At 40.8% G+C, this 20,674-nt stretch overlaps 3 protein-coding genes across 5 annotated transcripts in view; all 3 read left to right on the top strand.

The window, feature by feature from the left end:
* The window catches only part of map3k22 (mitogen-activated protein kinase kinase kinase 22), a 38,893-nt gene extending 33,195 nt beyond the window's left edge, over positions 1-5,698 (top strand). For both annotated transcript variants that reach the window (XM_044027579.1, XM_044027571.1), the window contains exons 15-18: positions 774-905; positions 1,887-2,016; positions 3,972-4,149; positions 5,445-5,698. In XM_044027579.1, the coding sequence (XP_043883514.1) occupies positions 774-905; positions 1,887-2,016; positions 3,972-4,149; positions 5,445-5,673 (669 nt within the window). In that variant the 3' untranslated portion in view covers positions 5,674-5,698. The remainder of the gene's footprint in view (positions 1-773; positions 906-1,886; positions 2,017-3,971; positions 4,150-5,444) is intronic.
* A 2,932-nt stretch (positions 5,699-8,630) lies between these two features.
* On the top strand, positions 8,631-15,665 carry cry-dash (cryptochrome DASH). Its single transcript, XM_044022973.1, has 14 exons — positions 8,631-8,820; positions 9,990-10,162; positions 11,354-11,447; positions 11,538-11,668; positions 12,060-12,208; positions 12,597-12,685; positions 12,829-12,902; positions 13,014-13,103; positions 13,196-13,275; positions 13,358-13,417; positions 13,497-13,654; positions 13,744-13,863; positions 14,033-14,209; positions 14,960-15,665. The coding sequence occupies exons 1-14, from the start codon at positions 8,755-8,757 to the stop codon at positions 15,065-15,067; spliced, it is 1,569 nt and encodes a 522-aa protein (XP_043878908.1). The 5' UTR covers positions 8,631-8,754; the 3' UTR covers positions 15,068-15,665.
* Positions 15,666-16,333: 668 nt separating this feature from the next.
* On the top strand, positions 16,334-20,404 carry myd88 (MYD88 innate immune signal transduction adaptor). Of its 2 annotated transcripts, none has more exons than XM_044046794.1 (5): positions 16,334-16,800; positions 17,379-17,501; positions 19,115-19,292; positions 19,439-19,530; positions 19,679-20,404. In XM_044046794.1, exons 1-5 carry the CDS (start codon positions 16,491-16,493, stop codon positions 19,831-19,833), a joined length of 858 nt encoding a protein of 285 aa, XP_043902729.1. In that variant the 5' UTR covers positions 16,334-16,490; the 3' UTR covers positions 19,834-20,404. The 2 variants fall into 2 exon arrangements, with proteins under 2 accessions (XP_043902729.1, XP_043902722.1); XM_044046787.1 differs by having other exon boundaries at positions 19,439-19,554.
* Positions 20,405-20,674: the final 270 nt, after the last annotated feature.

The following is a 20,674-nucleotide window of genomic DNA, read 5'->3' as shown; positions in this document are numbered from 1 at the left end:
ATGTATATATATATATATATATATATATACATATATATATACATACATATATTTATATACATATATATTTATATAAGTTTAGGCACTGACCCAGGCACTGGGTTTTTTTCGTAATTCATTTTAGATCACATTTTTAGGAGTGATTTAAAGTCACAATAATTGTACAGAAGTCACAAAATCCGTGACAAAAAAGACCGTTTTTTTATTTTCATTTTTAATTTTATTTATTTATTTTATTTTATTTTTTATTATTGCCAAGCAAACTTGGAACCGTGACGTATTTCCAAATTTCCCAAATTCAAACCAGTTTTAAACATTGTGTGCACTTTCTGCTATATTGTGTGTTTATATAGTTGGTGAAACAATGATTTTTTTTTTTTATCAGATTGTCGAGGTCAGGGGTCACCAAAGAGCTCCCTGGAGGGTAGAGAGTAATATGGAGGGCTACCACATGAGCGATTTATGAAATGTATCACAGTATCACAGTATCAATGTATCACAGACATCAATGTTATTTTACTGAGTGATCATATGCATACATTACCCTATGACAATAGAACTGTAAAAATGAAACTGTCTCTCTCTCCATCAGTCTCACACACACACACACACACACACACTCAGTCAATGAATTCAGTCAACTTTAATAAAAGGATTCCTCACTAATGCTTGGCAACTGAATGGCGTACTCAAGCGACCATAGTGTAACTTAACTGTGCATGGAAACGTACTGACTGTTGTTTGAACGTCTCACGTCTCTTGTTCCTCTGCAGGAGGTGAACGCTCTGGAGTGTGAGATTCAGCTGCTGAAGAACCTGCGCCACGACAGGATCGTCCAGTACTACGGATGTCTGCGGGACCTGGACCTGAAGAAGCTCACCATATTTGTGGAGTTCATGCCCGGGGTGCGTTGCTCTGCATTTCTGCACTTGTCGTAGCGAGAGTGAGCTGCGGTGATGAATCATGTCGATAAATGTCGTTGTCGTCGTCGTTGTTGTTGTTGTTGTTGTGGCTCTGGAGGTTGGGTGTGCAGAGATTTTAAGACAAACATCAAATCAAACTCATACCGGCCACATCTGCTTCCAGCCGTTTTTGGAAATGTCACCAGCTGTCAGCAAGCATGTCCTCGGTGGTTGATGTCAGCACAACAGCTCCGTTTATGAGATGATTCTCTCACTGAATGAGCATCTTAATGAGCTGCTGTTGCCTGTGGACCACGAGCCTGTTTGTGATATTTTTCCCTGAGCCATATTCTTTTTTTTTTTTTTTTTTTCCTCTGTGTGGCACTGAGTGTCTTAGTCACACATTGTCTGGAAATGTTTGTTTTAAGTGGAGAGCTGGCAGAAGAACGAGGGGAGGGGACAAAGCCCGAGTTAGTGTGCTGCTGCACCGCTGTGGCTCACCGATAACACGGAGTGTCCTGCGGTAGTGGGGGGTGGGGTGAAAGGGTGCTGAGAGTCGTTGAGGTGTCTTGTCGGGCTTCACACAAGTTCCAGGTTCAGGCCTTTGCTCGTGCAGTTTCCCCATGAGTAGAACAAACAAACAAAAAAAAGGAAGGTGTGTGGACTCAACGCTGAGCAGATTTCCTTCAGCACACTGCGGGTTTATATAGTTGTTGTTTTTTTCTGTTCTTGGCGAGGCGGCTGCTTTTCCACAACAAAACAAAAATAAATCCCCTTCAGCTGCAACCACCACATTTTCCTTAAAATCCCAATCAGACGCCGAACAGTTTTATTTCCATTGTGAGCAGCAGCAGCAGCAGCACTCTGAGACAGATTCTCTTATCACGTTTATTCACATCAGCTGTGGCAATAAACAGAATAACAGATAATAATTTCCCCTTCATTCGCTCACTTGTTTGGTTTGGTTTGTTTCCGTGTCTCCAGGGATCAATAAAGGACCAGCTGAAAGCCTACGGGGCACTGACAGAAAAGGTGACGAAGAGATACACCCGGCAGATCCTTCAAGGAGTCTCCTACCTGCACAGCAACATGATTGTACACAGAGATATAAAAGGTGAGCAAAGCAGCAGGGACGATAATACTTTAATAGAGACAGTAGAGACATTTGTGGAGCAGCCCGTGGCCAAGGGGAAGGAAAACTTGGCTTGTACGTTTACATTTAAGCATTTAACAGACGCTTTTCTCCAAAGCGACTCACAAAAGAGGAATAAGCTACAGAGAAGAAAGTCTTGGAAAGGCAGGAACAGTGGACTGACAGAGAGGGTGAGAGTGCAGAAGTGGATCCAAGTGCAGGGGAGGGGGTAACGGTAAGTGCTGGGACAGAAGATGCTCTTGGAAGAGCTGGGTGTTCAAGAAGCTCTTGAAAACCGAGGGTTATAACTGTGGGGGTTGCCGGTTCGAATCCCCACCAGGGCAAAAAAGGGCTGAGGCAAGGTACCTAACCCACATTGCTCTCCAGGCGCTGCTCAGTGGCTGCCTGCTACCCCTTAATTCTAGGAAGGATGGGTTAAATGCCTGTGGGATTAATAAAAGGACTCATTTTATAACTCTATTTCCAAAATCAGTGCACTATAGCACATCATATGTCAGTCTGACATTTATCTAATTAAATGGGAAGTGAACTGCTTCATTTACTGTAGCTGCCACTGCTAATAATACAATAAATAAAGTAGAAAACAATTTTGTTGTTTTTTTTAAAGCTTTGTCTACTAGAAAATAAATTGAAATGCTCTCAAAAACAAGACACGGCACAAACGTGAGCCTTCAAATGAAACCGAAAAATGTCTCTTCAAAAACAGAACTTTCAAAAATGTTTTGAGGTCCTTTGGCAACAGATAGTTTTAGCCGTTTCTGTTCATCAAGCGAGTAGAGACATTGTTTTTCATTAGTAAGTTGTGAGTAAGATTTGTAAACACATACTGTACATGTGACACATTCAGGGCTGCAGCTCGTGATTCTTTTCATTAATGTCCTGTTGTGTTCACACAACCAAAGGTTTCCTGTCCCCGGAAAAACTAAAGAAACTGCTTTCACACGGTTGGTCTTCACACCACTAATGGATCAAATCTTTTAATTGTTGCATCCTCAGAGACAGTGTGACACTATGACATCTCCATTATTAGGTATTCCATCACCCGGAAAACCAGTCTGGAAACAAATGTGCTATTTCCAGCTGGCTTTTTAAGATTGCGTTAGGCTCCACGCTGGTGAAATCGGTTTGTTCTATAAATGCTCATCAGCGGATGGAAAGGCTTTAGTCTGGCTGGCCACAGATTTTGGGAGTCGCCGCTCGGTTTCGGCCACAGCCAAGAGCAGAGAAACGTACGTACCGTCTGGTGTGGGGAAAATCTCCCAGGACAGAGCTGAGCTCTGTGAGCGTAAACTACACGTGGGTGGGATTTTTCACCTGGAAACGCTCGTCATTTGAAATATACATCGCATGTTTCTCACACCGGACAAGCGCTCGTCTGTGTGCGGCGAGTCTGGCATCACAGGAATGACATTAATTATTAATAATTCTTCTTATTATTATTACTGTGAAGTGCCAAAAATGAAGTCCACATGATTTCCGAGGAAGTTTCACATCCTCACGATGCACAACGCAGTGGAAACCGGACTGAAGAAGTGAGACGTAAAGAGGGAAGGGGGTCACCGCTTTCTCCTCAGCCCTCTGCCCTTCAGTGGGTGTAGGAGTGAGTGGCGTACATTAGTCACTGATCAAACAAGAGGAGCGTCTGGAGGAAATGGGGAAAGACGCAGCTTTTCATGCCGGAAAATTACTAAGGACGGAGGTGGAATGTGGAGCAGACAGTGAGAGGAGTTTAGTCAGCGTAGTGTTTATTTTTCATGACGTTTAATAAATCACTGACTGTCACTCTTCCATCACACCAGACGTGGAAAGCTTGGGTGCTGGCACAGGCACTTTTATAACCACGCTGGTAATGGCTGACTTTTCTTTTTCTTTTTTTCTTTTTTTTTCTTAAAACAACTCTCGTTTCATTCCACCAGGTGCTAACATCCTCAGAGACTCCTCAGGGAACGTGAAGCTGGGAGACTTTGGAGCCAGCAAACGCATCCAGACCATCTGCATGTCTGGAACAGGGATCAAGTCCGTCACTGGCACCCCCTACTGGATGAGCCCGGAAGTCATCAACGGGGAGGGATACGGCCGCAAAGCTGATGTGTGGTAAGGCCCAAAGAAGGGAGGGGGCGGGTATCAAGACAGTTTGAAGCACAGAGAGCTGTTGGATGAAATAAATTCAGTGGAAACTAAATAGTATTTAGAACTTGTCAATACGAAACAGAGGCGAGTAAATCACCATGAACCCCTGTAAAATATAGTGAACTAGTGAACTATAGCATTACAATATTAGCTTTAGTGAGAATTGGTGCACTAGTGAACAAAGCATATATAAACAGCAGACCACAATTTAATAGCACGAGGACAAGGTAATATATTATCATTCGTTTGACATCTTCTACAAAATCTGGCTGCAAAAGGTTTTACATATTTTTACTTGATAACTGACTGTTTTCTTGAGGCGGAGAGTAAAAGTAATCCCCGTCCATGACTTCAATAATTGACAATATATATCTATTCTTATATCAATATCACAATAGCAATCATCAGCTCACCTTGTTTGTACATCAAAATGTCCGAAGAACAAGATGAGAAACTGAAAAAAGGCGACTCGGAGTCAAACGGGGTCTCTGTCCAGAAGGATCTAATGGACTGGACAATCTTCTCAGGACCTTCTCGTCCGATACGTTTAGCTTTTTGCTTTGCTGTGATATAGAAGCGAATAAAACACTCCCACCAAGTCCCTCCACATGTGAGAGTGTGCACAGTTCCACTGGAGTTCACACACGTTCAGCCAAACCTCGTTTGATCTTGAAATAGATCTGTCCTTTTTGTTTGTTGTTGTTTTCTCAATGTTCATAAAGATAATCTCCACAGACGGTTTGCTTCACAAATAAAGATACAAACCGGTGGTGAAAACTATTTTTCCTCGAACATCTGTGTCGTCCAGGTCACTGTCATCTTCAGTAGCTCTGACTGGACTTAGGACGAGTTAAGTTGAAGAGTCCAGTCAGCTGACTACTGAAGATATGTTACTCTCTCCTGCTAAGCTCATATCAGCCAAGACATTAAAGGCGTAAAATGTATGAGATTTAATTAGAAAATAACAAAAAACAAAAATGATGAGAAGTTAAAATTACGTAATATTTCATGGCTATTGAATCATAGCAACAGTAAAAAAAGAGTTTCGTGCCTTCATCAGGGCGTATAAATAAATCCTTGACAGCTTAACATCCAATTTCATAATGAGGGCACAAGAATAAGATGATGTATTTGTTTAAATTCATAAGACTAACTGTAGTATTTGAGATCTTATTCATGTACAAACCCAGTGTTTGCATTAAATGTGTCTTTATTTAAATACACGAACAGAGCTGGATGTTTTTCTTTCTCTTTCTCAGGAGCATTGCCTGCACTGTTGTGGAAATGTTGACACAGAAACCTCCGTGGGCCGAGTACGAGGCCATGGCGGCCATTTTCAAGATCGCCACGCAGCCCACGAAGCCTCTGCTTCCGGAGGGCGTGTCGGACGTCTGCAGGGACTTCCTGCGGCAGGTGTTTGTGGAGGAGAAGTGGCGGCCCACCGCGGACGTTCTTCTCAGCCACCTGTTTGTCCAGGGCTGCTTCTGAGGCCAGTGTGGGAACCCCCCCCTCCCTGTCCTGCAAGGTCCTTTACGGCTCCACAGTGCCTACCCTCCCGTCCCCAGGGCCACATCCGCCCCCCCCCTCCGCCACCTTGTCCCCCAGGCTCCATACAGGGCTCTGCATCACTCTCTAACTTCCTGCCCTGTAGTTCGACCACCTGCCTTGTCCAGAACCTCACCTCACAGAGAGGCCAGGCTGACCGCCGCCAGACCCCGAGAGAGTTCTCCAAAGAGCAAGGCTGACAAGAAAGCACTTAGCGGTCTCATAAACTACAGACTGCTGTCCTTTTTATCAAGAGCAGGACAAGTGACCCGAGTTAAAGAGAGAAGCGGTGTCTTTACACTCCGCTGCAAGAACAGTGTCTGGGGTTTTGTGCGGGGCACGACGTGTACCGACGCCGGACAGTTTACGTCAACTGTGAGTGGAAATCAAAGGTGGTAAAGATATTTTTTTTTAACATACAAAGTCGTCTTTTTCTATCGTCACCTTGGAAGAGAGTAAATGTATTTTTTACCCGCCAACGCCTTACAAACGTAAATTTGTAAGTCAGATTTTTTCTTAACATCTAAAAGCGTAGCATTGTCACACACCCCCCACGCAGAAGGACTGTCCCATATTGCACTTTTGATACCATGCATTTTCTTTTTTCAACATGCAAAGATAATCAAGCGTAGGAGATTATTTTTCTATTTGACACAAACTTTGTAAGAAAAAAAAAACAACAACTTTCTGATGTAAAGACGAACCAAACGTTTGCATCATGTCTGTTAAAGCAATACCAACGCACTGCTGTTGAAGTCCGTGCTGTCCGTTCCTGGCTTGTTCCGTTCAGAAGTGGCCAAAGAAACGTCGCGGTGTCGCAGAGACGGACGCTTTTTCCTGAGCAAATACACGCGCACACACTCAGTTCGTCATGTACAGTATTAGCATCACACAGGATTTCTGTTTTGGTCATCTCAAGAGCCCGGTTTTTAGTTCTCTTTTTGTAACGGCAGCTATGCACAAAGTAGACTGCACAGACCAAAACGACATCACATTGTAGGGCTGCAACTCGCAATTATTTAAAATTACAGTTAATTTCTTGATTAATCAGTTGAAAAAAACTTTAAAAATTATGTTTTTGTATGTTGATAACCCTAACCCTAACCCTGATTTGTCCACAAACCAAAAAAGGACATTTTTTTAAATTATTTCTTTGTTATTTGGAGCAAAATAATTACAATTAGTGACAGTGAATGAATGCTTATTACACACCTAGCAACCTTCCAGTTATGAAATGATCTTTATTGTCATTAAACAACACAAATTGCACAACGAAAACAGATGAAGGGTTGAACATGCAATGGTCCCAGCCCAAAAATCAAACCCAGCAACCTTCTTGCTGTGAGGCAACAGTGCTAACCGTGCCACCCATACGAGCCCAGTTTTCTTTCCTCTTGGCCATGGGCTGCCCAAAGAAACCAGAAAAATATTATATTCCCATTTTTAGCAGCTGTACATTTTTATTTCTCATTATAAAAATAGTAAATTTAGTCATGGATTGGTGACCGATTAATCGATATATAGTTGCAGCCCTATCACATTAGTATGAAGGAAGCATCTCATGAACATGTTTTGTTGTCGTGTCAGTGCGCACAGTATGTGTCCTTCCACCCCGAGCCTTTTTACGTCATGTGACGTGAGATTAAAGCGGAACACGAGGGTCGGCTGTGCAAAGACAGACAGGGCTAAATGCTGTTCTCTTGGAGGTGGATTGATTGAGTGATTGTAAAAAAAAAAAGTGGCACTTAAATGTGTGATCAAATCTCCTCTGACCTTTGACCCCCCAGTGCCTTATCTGAACCTGCTTGTAAACACAAACATTCACTGCCAAAGCTGAAAATGCTTCTTAATAAAGACGGAGCAGCAGCAGCAGAGAGCGCACACACACACACACACACACTCACATGACATGCTGAAGTTTTTGTTTTTTTATACTGAAAAAAAAAGATTATACTGTAAATACATATTTGTTCTGCACTTTTGTATGAAATTTCTTTTACATTATATACAAAAATCTATTTGAAGAAATAGCTACATTATACAGTAGATTGTACTGTGATTCAGACAGGAGGATGTATGAGGCAGTACAGTACAGTACAGTATGAGGGAGGCTTGTGATTGGGACGGTCTCTTTTTTTTTTGTCTTTATGACAAAGCCTTGAAACATGAAATGTATCATGTCGTTGATCTTTTGTACATTTAACTTAATAAATCAAAGGTCTAAGACTATTCCGGGTGAGTTTATTTATTTAAAAAACACAATTGACGGAAAGGATAAGGACACACACTATGGAGAACATGGACATAAATCCTAAAAATATAGATTAAAACACATTAAGATTTCAACCGACAACTGATCTTAAAACAATGCACTATTTACTCCTAGATTTTCCTCTCTCTTTTAGTTTTAGTTATTTTTAATGGAAGAGTATTACGGCTACATGGAAAAAAAAAATTCAAAGAGAGAAAAAATAAATCAAACAGCATGAATTCTGAGATTAATGTCAGAATTATTAATATCTTTCTCAGAATCTGACTTTAATCTCAAAATTCTGAATTTTTTCCCCTAATAATTCTGACTTTAATCAGAATTATGAGGGTGGGGAGTCATAATTGAGACTTGTCAGAATTCTGCTATCAAAGAAAAAGTCAAAATTCTGACTCTAACTGTAATCTCATAATTCAAATTTTTCCTCATAATTCTTACTTTAATCTCAGAATTAATGCGTTTTTTTTTTTACACGTAGCCCTAGTACTATTGTATTTTAGTAGTGAATTAGTTTAAAAAACAAAACCTTTTTAACCTTTTTACACAATTAATCGGTCTACTGTGAAACACAGCTGGGGGCAGCTTTTAGAAAACAACCTTACACAACCTGGTGTTTTGTAATGTGGACGTGGCTGAAAACGTGACGGAGACACTTCCATTACCACGGCAGACAGACCGCGCAGGGGAAGGCAGAGGACACGGACTCCGCGTGTGAACCGAAGCGACTCACCTGTTTCATAAACTACATCATAATAATGTCTGCCTCCTCCCGAACCATCATATGTTTACTGAGAAACGACCTGCGACTCCACGACAATGAGGTAAGAGTGTGAATCTGATTACGAGTCCGAATCATGTGTGTGTTCGGTTGTTCGTTATCTAACATGAGAGACGCGGAAATGACTCACACAAACAAACGTTTCCGCTCACTGTGTGTGTCTAACACGTCATATTTAATGGGATAACATCATTGTGAACACATGTGAGCACGCTATATCAGGAATTAAAACATACCGTAACATTTATACAACTTCCGGGTGTTTTTTCTTTTCAAAATAAAAGCACTCTCTTTTGTCCCCCGACAGTGAGGTTAGAGTGTGAATCTGTTATGAGAGCATTCTCAGTTATGATGTTCACATTAGTCTGTGTATGTTTTTAAATTTATGTACGCGGTACTGAGTAAAACCAGTTTGTCTAGCCCGCTGTTACAACGAGGGACACATATCCGGCTGCGATATCAACATCCGGTGTTCCAAATTAAAAAGAGTGCCGTATCTTTTCATTTAGAACAAGTAATAAAAGTCCTTACAGCTATGTTTCACAGACATAATAACTCGACTTTGAACAACTGTATAAAGAGAGTTATCTCAAAACTGAGTAAAAAATGAAAAGGTTGCGTTCAGGACATAGATATCTTCTAGCATGCTGTAAATCAAACATTTTTACTGGACATGTTTTGAGAAATTTCAAAATAAAAGTCCCATATTGACACTTTTTGTCGAAAGAATTATCAACCAAAAACGTCCATACGTTCTGGAGAAGACTGACAGGGTTGTGTTCAGGACATCTATGACTACTGCCATACTAGAAATAATTTTTACTGTTTACAGTTGTAGAGAAGTGTCAAATTTAAAGCCCATATTGGCATTTTTAATCAACTAGGACTGACTAGGCACAAAGAAGTGCCCACAAAAGTTTTAGAAGTGATTTCTACAGCTTGACTGAATAAATCCCTTTTACCTCCACCCGCCCCTGGACTACCTTTGTTTATGCACAAACACTTCCTCAGACAGGTCTGATAGTTGTGCTTGACCAACCTCATTTCAGATGACAGAATCAGCATAGAAATAATTTAACATAATATATTTCTAAAAAAGACCAAATAAAGGCCGAATGATATCATCATCATCATCATCATCAATAACACGTTAATCGTTGCTTTAGTGTGGTGACATTATGAATGTGTTTTTCTGTGAATTCAATCCTGCAGCTTTTCCACTGGGCTCAAAGAAACGCAGAGAACATTGTTCCACTCTACTGTCTCGACCCAAGACATTATGTGGGAACGTACAACTTCAACTTCCCCAAGACTGGACCTTTCCGTCTGCGCTTCATGCTGGACAGCATCAGAGACCTCAGAAAAACACTGGTCAACAAGGGCAGGTAATTCAACATTTCAGACATTTACTTTCTATATAAAACCTCTGTGGATGTGTCTTCCTGCACTGCTCTATTTAAAGGGCCAGTGTGTGAGAATTAGTGACGTCAGAGAATGAAGGTGGTTGTTGTTCTTCTAAGTTTCTTCTAAGTCTGCATCAAAATGCGAAATCCACACCTTTAACCCTTTAGCACCTACTATAAGCCTCAAAATGTCCTGCTTATTTTAATCATAAAAGTGCCAGGAAATTTTCCTTCGTATAAGTGATTTTTGACATTTTTTCCAGAATAACTTTGAATATCTGCCAGTTATTTACAATTAACTGCATGTTAAAATTGTGTTTTAACAATTAAAAATGAAACAAAACAAAAAATGGAAATTTATTTTAGAGAAAGAAATACTGCAGTTGTACAGAAACATATTTTGCATGTTAAATTAGATTTTTTATAACAGAATAAAACATATTTACAATAACTTTTTTGTGAAAATGGAAACTATGTACTGTACACTCGTTTTTCCAACTTTCTCCTCTTTCCCGACAAAGACATGGATTCGCCTGCTTACTGCAACAGTGCGAGTGAAATTACTGTAATAACCACAATGTTGGCTTGCACGTGCAACTTCCCAGCTTTCAGAAACCGTCAGCTTTTTTTCCGATAGCACAAACCGTTGCGTAATTACGGTAATGCAAAATGTGCATGTGCAAACGTGATTAAAATACATGTTAAAGACGTTCAAATTTGAAAGTGATTATACACTACACACATAACGTTCTGCATAACAGTGTCAATTTCTGCTCATATGCACTGGACCGTTGACATTGCAGACTTCCTCCACGGTTCATATCCTTCATGGATGTAACACAGAAAACACCATAACATGTTTCCACAGAGGAAAACGATCATGAGCCTATGTGTCATGTTACTGTTACGTGTGCACTCAGTGCAGACCGCCTCCACTCTCCAGGACTGTATTGATACACAGCAGCAGATATGACAGGATCAGGATGCACCTGGTCTTATGGGGGGTTATGTTTGAATTAACACGGCTGTTGCACACCATCATTTTTTTCCAAGCAGGGGCTTATGCGCCCTTCTTCCCAGGATGCAGCTTGCCTGGCATGGAACCCAGACATGTGAACACGGACTTATGTATGTTTTTGCATGTTTGTGTGTGTGTGTGTGTGAATGTGACAGCAACCTGGTGGTGAGACGGGGTAAACCGGAGGATGTTGTCGCCGAGCTCATCAAGCAACTGGGCTCAGTCAGCACCGTGGCTTTTCACGAAGAGGTACAGTACAGACAACACAAACACCTATTTCTTATTAGCATCGATTTTACTGCATCATCTGATGAATTTGACGCTGTTTCATGCCCCCAGGTGACTTCAGAAGAGCTGAGTGTGGAGAAAAATGTGAAGGATGTCTGTGCACGGATGAAGGTGAAAGTTCACACCTGCTGGGGGTCGACGCTGTACCACAGAGATGATCTGCCATTTCATCACGTGTCGCGGTGAGCGAGGATATCGCCTGTCTAAGTGTCTAAGAGTGCACATTTGTGTTGAAGTTGTGCTTTTCTTCCCGACGGTCAAAGACGGGTTACATTATAGGATGCATCCATGTTTTTGTAATGCAGTGAGCTCTTTCAATGTGTCTTTTGATAGTCAAGTACGTGTAACTGGTCTTTGACGACTCTGAGATCAACTGTGAACCTCCCATGATCCAGACAAAGCTCCTGACATCCATCCATCCATTGGCTACTGCTATATCCTCCCCATCTGTTTTGATTTTCTGTTTTCCTGATGGAATGATTGTGTGTGGAACACCTCTGGAGTCTTCCACACACTATTAGATGCAGCATGTGAATGTGCCCTTACTGTTTTTATCTCCTCCTGGTACGTTAGGCTGCCTGATGTGTACACTCAGTTCCGGAAGGCAGTGGAGACCCAGAGCAGCGTGAGGCCCGTGTTTCCAACCCCAGAGCAGCTGAAGCCTCTTCCTCCAGGACTGGACGAGGGAGCCATTCCCACAGCGGTGGACCTGCAGCAGACAGGTGACCATCAGTCGTGTCTATTACACCTGGTTAAATCCATACAGAGTCTCTCTGACTCTCACTTTGTGTCTTTATGCAGACAACAGTCAAATTAGATTTCTATCTGTTGCTTTTATGTGTTTATATAATAGATTTTTATGTAAATGTAGCACCAATAACACATAAAGTAAATCCATACTGCGATTGTTATTAGAATCTAATAGGGGAAAACAGCTGAGGACAGAATTCTCATTAAGTTCCCGCGCGCACGCCGCCTCACTTTATATGTGTATGATTAAGCTTTTATGATTCTGTTTGTCTTAATGCACACCGGGGAGTGTTTAACCTGAATGAAGCAGTCTGATGCTGATATGCCTTTCTATCCATCCCCCCACACACACACACACAGAGCCTGTGACTGATCCTCGCTCGGCCTTCCCTTGCACTGGTGGTGAAAGTCAGGCTCTGGCCAGAGTCCAACACTATTTCTGGGACACTGTGAGTACAGAATCAGTAGTTGTTGATCTATAAGTTGTTGAAATTCTATGTTTTTATATGTATGTGTATACATATAAATATATATGTGTACATATATATATATATATACATATATCTATATATCTTATTGTCTTTTTTTGTAGAATGCTGTTGCGTCCTATAAGGAGACTCGAAACGGCTTAATCGGTGCTGACTATTCCACTAAATTCGCACCTTGGTGAGTGTTTTTAATTTCCTCTTCTGCTCAAAACTGATTAATCTGATGTTCTGTGTGTGCAAGTCTTGTAAAAAATACCGTATCGTTCATGGTTCTTTCCTGATTCTCTAGGCTGGCAATTGGCTGCATTTCGCCCAGGTACATTTATCACCAGATCAAACAGTACGAGAGGGAGCGGACAGCCAATCAGAGCACATACTGGTAAATATTGACGGTAGAAGACTAGGATCTTTTAGATTAAATCAGTAATAATACGGTAGAAACATCACTCCCACTCTCTGATGTCTTCACAGGGTGATTTTTGAGCTTTTGTGGAGGGATTACTTCAAATTTGTGGCTGCCAAGTACGGAAACAGACTGTTCCAGGTCAAAGGTAATGTTAGCTTAAGGTTTCCGCCCCTTTTTTATGTACTTATTTTATTCATTCACTGCTAATAAATCTTTTTTTACTTCAGGACTTCAAGACAAATCAGTGCCATGGAAAAAAGACATGAAGCTCTTCAATGCATGGAAAGGTTTGTCCTCCCCCTTTGTCTCTCCTCATAAAATAAAGTAAGTGTTTGAATGGTTGCTGACTATATTTTATTATCACAGAGGGACGCACAGGAGTTCCCTTTGTCGATGCCAACATGAGAGAGTTGGCACAGACAGGCTTCATGTCCAACAGGGGGCGACAAAACGTTGCCAGCTTCCTCACAAAGGATCTTGGCCTGGACTGGAGAATGGGAGCCGAGTGGTTTGAATACCTCCTGGTGAGTAGTGAGGTCAGATAGTGTCGTCATCTCGTATATATTTAGTGTACTGTATGTAATAATTTTTTATTTAAAATGTCCTTTCAAAGGTGGACCATGATGTCTGCAGCAACTACGGCAACTGGCTTTACAGTGCCGGCGTAGGAAATGACCCCAGAGAGAACAGGAAGTTCAACATGATCAAACAAGGCCTTGACTATGACAACAATGTAAGTTGTTTTTTTTTCTCATTTCCGTTTTATTGTAACTACTGTTATGATGGTTTACGTTACATAACAACACGTCTGAGTCTGAATCACTTAGTTGCAGATGCTCACATGATGGTGATGAAACATGTGGAAGCTTGAGTCACAGATTTACTTTATGCTTCTGCTTCAGGGCGACTATGTCCGGCAGTGGGTTCCAGAGTTGCAGGGCATCAGGGGAGGTGATGTGCACACACCGTGGACCCTCAGCTCTGCCACACTGTCTCATGCTCACGTGTCCCTTGGCGAGACCTACCCCACTCCCGTGGTCATGGCGCCTGAATGGAGCAGACACGCTAACAAGAAAGCGGTGGGTGTTTGAGAAAAGGGAAGTGGGTAGAATGATAACATGATGCTGCTGCTGCTGCCATAGCTTCTTTTTTTTATTATAGCTGCAAACAATAGTGGTGGAATCTGACTTTGTTGGAAATACTTGAGTAAAGTATTATGCTGTACTTTTTGTTTTAAACTATTTTCTTCTACCCTTCTACCCAGTTGCAGTTCAGATAAACACACTGTGAAAGGGCTGCAACGATGAAACAATGACTAAATTAATCATCAACTATTTTGATAATCAATTAATCCGTTTCTTAAATGTGAATGTTTTCTATACTTATAAGTGTTCCCATAGGGTAATATTTCTTGGGCAGAAGTGATACAACATCTGTACAAGTGTCAGAATCAACCTGTTTCTTTACTGAGAAGTGTGATAGATGGTTTGATTAATGTTTTTCTCGATAACGTCTGTCTGATTACAGATTATGTTCTCAAAACAGAATGTATGACAGGTCATACGATTTGCTTTTAAAACACAGTGTTCAGTATTTAAAAAAAAAAAAAGAAGCAAGTGAGGCCTCCAAACCTCTGAAATGCTATCATTTTGATTTTTATTGGAGTCCAAAGAGGTTAAATGATTAAATATTACGAAGAAGAGATTAGGAGTGCAACACTCAAGATTGGGTTAGCTGTTATACCAGATAGATACAATTAATTTATTTAAATACAATATTTTTTTAAAACTAATCTTTTAAACCATTTGTTCTGCTGTATTTTTTTCCAGAGTGCTTCAGGGCCTTCACCAAGAGGGAGGAAAGGCCCATCGCACACTCCAAAACAGCATGGGAACAGAGGCATAGATTTCTACTTCTCCAGAAGCAAAAACCTGTGACGTGCCATTAACACCAAACAAACCAACACTACAAACATGGATGATGCTCAGGGGATGGAATTCCGTCCCACTGATGTTAAACTGATTATTTTGTTATAAAGTCTGTGCTGCACACTGTGTCGCCGTGAGAAGTTGTGGAATAGGAAGAAATATGTGTGTCTGTGTGGATTTGAATACTTGAACTGGACTGATCTATATTTATGCTCTCAGTTCTTAAGAAACACTTTTCTGTGCTTCCTTTTTTACAGCAGGAACAGGAACAGGGGACTGTGGTTTTGACCTGATTCTTTTCTTCATTGTTAATGTCTATTGAGCTGCGTGTGTGTGTTTTTTTAAATGTATTTATTTACAAAATAAAACATGTAAGCTGCAATGTTTTCTGCTATATATATAAGTATAACAACACTATTATTTGCCCCATATAAGTGACAATGATAAGCTGTTCTTTCAGAACCATGGACAAACTAAAGTAAACTAATCTGCAGCGCGTACATGTTAAAATAGTTTCAATTTAGGAGGAATAAAAAATCAACGTATTAAATGATTGTGTGGGGAAAATTTCTAAATAAAGGCGCAAAACATCTAATAATCAAATGAACTGGACCTAATTGAGGCAAATTCATTAATCTTAATCTTTGTTTCCAAAATTGCATGTATTCACAGCTGCCCTACAGAGAGATTACAGAGGGCAACATCGTACCAAAACAGTGGCCTCATATGTTACATTTAGGAAGGCTAGTTAGCAAGTACATAATTTCATTAAAAGAAAAAAGGCTTTTATTTAAAAATAACATTTATGTGTTTTGCGTGCTGTAAGCAAGGGCCTTGCTTTACAGAGGGCTGCCATGTTTCTACAGAAGCCCTAATGGACAAATCTGCCACAGAATGATTTCTCATTTTCGAAAAAAACAACAACATCCTTTCTGGAGGCCACCGTAGTTTCCTGGCGTGCTTTGTAAATAGAAGGATGAGCGAAGGAGTCCACCATTTGTTATACTTTGCTTTTTGATTATTAAATATTACAAAACCAACCATGCCGTGCTGGGACCAGAAGTGGAAAAGCGGCATAAGTGAAAAGCCGTTAGGGAGCCGGAAGAGCCGACACTTCTAACGGAGCCGAGCCAACAGAACAGAATGTTTGAAAAGAGCCGGGCTACCACATTCACTTATGCCCATTGCCCAAGAGAGAAAATAATACATGTAGTGTGTACTTCTTTCCCATTGGTTTTCATGGTGTAACTCCTCCTATGCGTGACGCACACCAACCTGTCATCACTTCCGGGTTCTGTCATCAGACCAGGTCAGCCTGTGGATCCCAGAACTTCACAACAACTCCCAGTCTGTCCGCACTATCATCGCGGATTTCGCATTTTAATTTAACCGTCATCTCGCGGAGGTTCCGCCAACAGTCCTTTCCCCCTAAATGGCCTGCTCTGATGCCGAATGCGACCTGGAGACGGTTCCTCTCATCGCGCTGAACGTGACGGTGAGGAAGAAGCTAGGACTCTACCTGAACCCCAGGAACACCGTGGCCGCGGACTGGATGGCTGTGGCCGAGGAGATGGACTTCACGTACCTGGAGATCGTGAACTACAAAACGACCAAAAACCCCACCGCCGTGATTCTGGACGAGTGGCAGGCTCGCACCAAAGACGCGACCGTGGGGAAGTTGCTGTCAATCCTGATGAAGCTGGAGAGAAACGACGTTTTGGAGGATCTTCGCCATCAGATTGGTGCGTTCACGTCGGTCTGGAAAAATGATGGATGTCGATCAATCTATTGATTCAGGTTGTACTTCCGGAAGTGAGTCACATGCGTGAATTCCGTTGAGGCAAAAACTGTCATCGAGATCATGTATATTATACATGAATTCGATTACAACTGATCAATTACAGCTTTTGCAACGTCAAACGTACTGCCCGCGTGCCAGAAGTGGCCCACCTGAGGGCTATGTTCAAATGATTTTGATCCACTGTGATCTGTAAGTTGTAATGCACACGTGAAAAAGGTAAACTCAGTCATAAAATTACACCTTTTTTTCGCAAGAAATTTCAGGTTGTTCATGATATGTTTTAGAAAAGAATGCATTTGTTGTTTAAAGGTTATTATGCTCATTATCCTCATTGATGAGCACAAAACAACCCATAATACACTTTCATTCCAGGTGTTCCAACAGGTGTTTCAGATCATGCTTATCACTTCTAACCCCAGCTTTCCGTGTTCAAACACCTGTACCTCTACGTGTTAATGTTCACGTGTGCACATGCACTTGTGTACACCACGTTCATTTTTGTCGTCCTTATTTTACCAGATGAGGATGTCAGGAGATACCGCGAGAAGGCAGCTGAACCCCCAGTGCAGGTTCCAGTGGTGGACAGCTGTGTCCCACTCACTTCTGAGAAGAGCGGTATCACCCTGAGGGACAGCCCCGAGGGTCAGTATCAGTCCAACTTATTCTGTATATACCTCTTTGTAAAACATGAAAGAACGTACAGAAGGCGGTGCAATCGGTTAATACACATGCTATTAACATGTCGGACTAAACCAGTTCGTCACCTACACAGCTACATAGTATGAATGACTTTCAAAATCCAGAATATGTTAAAGCATGCTGGTCAGAGATAATAGGCAGTGCATAGTGCTGTACTAAAGTCCATTTTTAATAGTAGTCTAATGCAATTTTCAAATGGAATATTTGTTAAAGCCAAAATGTGTGTCCAAACATAATTTTAGGTTGACTATTGTCTTGATCTATACACATCTTATTCTACAGACAGTGAACATCTTTGTTTCTTTGAATAAAATGAGAATAATGATGTAAAAATTACCATTCCCTCTGATATCACGAATCATATCTCCACCGCAGTTCTTACCTTGATAAGTCTACTTCACGACATTAAAAGAGCCAATACTGCAGTAGTTTTTACAGTCATACATTTATCTGAGACTTGTTACTTTGTAGATAAAGATTTTGTACTAAAACACATCTAAGAAAACAAGATAAGTCCCCATCAGTATATGAACTCTGCTGCAGCTAGAGTTCATATAACCAGTTACAACAGCATATGTGAAATGAATCATAATTTAACCGTGAACTAGGACTTTTTTGCATCATGACGAGCTTCTGAGTAAATGTAACACTGCGGTATTAAAACTTCTACTAAGATTAAATGACTGCGAAACAGTTGACACTAAGATATCTGTGAAACTGAGCTATTGAACTGTGATTTGTTTACTTTTGAGGTTGCTGCTATTTTTATGACTTGCTAATGCAACTGCTCTTCATTCACACAACGAGAACAGATTCATAAGCATGCATACCGTTCATGTGAAACTGGTGAAAAAGAGGAACCTTGAATAATACTAACAACGTATACAGATTACATTGACCAGCTTCAGACTTCCTGTAGAACTGTCCACGCAATCTGCTTCTCTTCTCTCTATAGAAATGCCCCATAAACTAAGCAATTTAGCAAATTTGGGATTTTATACGTCTCTTCTACTAATCGGCGTATTTGCTGTTCCCTTGACGTAGTAATATTATAGTAACATCATTTTCTGTGGTCAGTGGTCAAACAGGAAAAGCTTCAACTTCCGTCGGATCTGTTAAATAAAGCTGAAGCGAGTCTGATCACACATCTGCGACTCTGCACTTTTGCACATTGTGTTGTTGTTTTTTAATGTAATTTAATTATTAGATCACCTGTCATAAAAACAGTACATTTGAAAATGAATTGATAACAAAAAATAATTATACTTTAGAATTAAAAATATCGTTTAGGTTAAAGAGCTTCTACATACTGGTTTATTAACCATTACTGAAACATAAAAAACAAGACAAGGCTGTTAATTTAGCTGTGGCTTTAGGTGGTGCTCTATTATATTTGTTAAGCACTGAATATAATGTTTTACTTCTATGGAACGTATATGGTGATGTTTTTTCCATGTTTACCACATGTGGGTATGAAGCTCTTGAGCAATATTGACCTTTAAAGGAATGAACTGAATTGTCTTATTGCTCATTTCATCACACTTAACTGATTGCAGGTGCTCCCGAGCTGTTTGACGCCTTCATCTGCTACTGCCAGAGTGACTTTAATTTCGTCTATGAAATGATCCGCCAGCTCGAACAAACAGATTATAGACTGAAACTGTGCGTGTTCGACAGAGATGTCCTCCCTGGCTCCTGTGTATGGACCATCACGAGTGAACTCATTGAGAAGAGGTGGGTTATACGACACGTGCTACTACTGTTTCCAGGTTTGCTCTGATTTGACTTTTGATTTTGATTTTAACATGGAAAAACCGACTCTGAGTAGTTGGTTTTTTGTCGTTTTTTGTGTTCCCTAACATATGTGACCATGTGTGCAGGTGTAGGAGGATGGTTGTGGTGATTTCTGATGAATATCTTGACAGTGATGCCTGTGACTTTCAGACTAAGTTTGCTCTCAGCCTCTGTCCTGGTAAGCCTCTGTCCTATCTTCCGGGTAAGGGTTAAGGTTAGGGTAAGGGTTATATACTATATTAGTATTATATTATATACTCCGATCCTATATCATTTTTTTTTTCTTAACAAATAACATTTTTTTTCTCCTATATTCACTCTGACAGGAGCCCAAAAGAGACGACTTATCCCAGTGATGTATAAGTCGATGACAAAGCCATTCCCCAGCATCCTGCGCTATCTCACGTTGTGTGACTACACCAGGCCTTGCACACAGACCTGGTTCTGGGTGCGGCTGGCCAAAGCACTTTCCCTCCCATAATTGTGGACCAAACACTGAAATTAAATGGGTTTTTTATCCACTAAAGAGATGATGTCATCAAACATTTCAAGTTCAAGAATGTGCCTGTGATCTCCCTTGTCCTGCTGGCATTTTAACCCACTTATACTGTATATTTCACTGACAACATTCATGCTTCCTTTGAAGATGACACCAAGATTGCAGAAGAAGCCAAAATATCAGCAAAGTTCTCTGAAAACACAAAGCCATTATTGTATTAATACAGATTGTTTCACTATTTTGGATTAATACGAGTTGTAGAAGAGAAGAGAATTTGTCTTAGTAGCCTTTTGTCTGGGCTACTTCCTCCCATAATTCAACTTTCAGACAAGATTGAAGCTCAAAGAGGAAGCCATACTGTGATTGTGATACGTCCACGTGTTAAGTGTTACTGACACCTGCTGCCTTTCTTCCTGACTTTCTCTTTCACCGTGATGCCTTCACATTTGACTTGTATTTTTAGAACAGTGTTTAGAACATTCTCAGAAAAGGAAAATATAATGTATGTAATTCGTACAAATACTTTTTCACAATAAATATAATGCATTTTTCAAACGGCAGTTGTCATTTATTAATATAATGTAATATACTATAATATATCTCCAGTCATGTCGTGATTTTGTCTTGCATGTAATAAAACATACCACCACAGGTGTCGCTAAGTGGAAGCTGCAATAAACCAGGAAGGGTACGTGCACATGTTCGTCATCCAATCACAGAGCACCATACGTGGTGCTGGCCAATCAGAAGGGCAGGATGCCTCTAAACTGCAACACGCCTCTCATCATTCACTGTGTTTTATTTTGGAATATTACGTGCCCTA

The sequence above is a fragment of the Solea senegalensis genome, linkage group LG1, assembly GCF_019176455.1.
Source record: "Solea senegalensis isolate Sse05_10M linkage group LG1, IFAPA_SoseM_1, whole genome shotgun sequence".
Lineage (NCBI taxonomy): Eukaryota > Metazoa > Chordata > Actinopteri > Pleuronectiformes > Soleidae > Solea > Solea senegalensis.
This window is presented reverse-complemented; position numbering and strand designations above follow the sequence as displayed.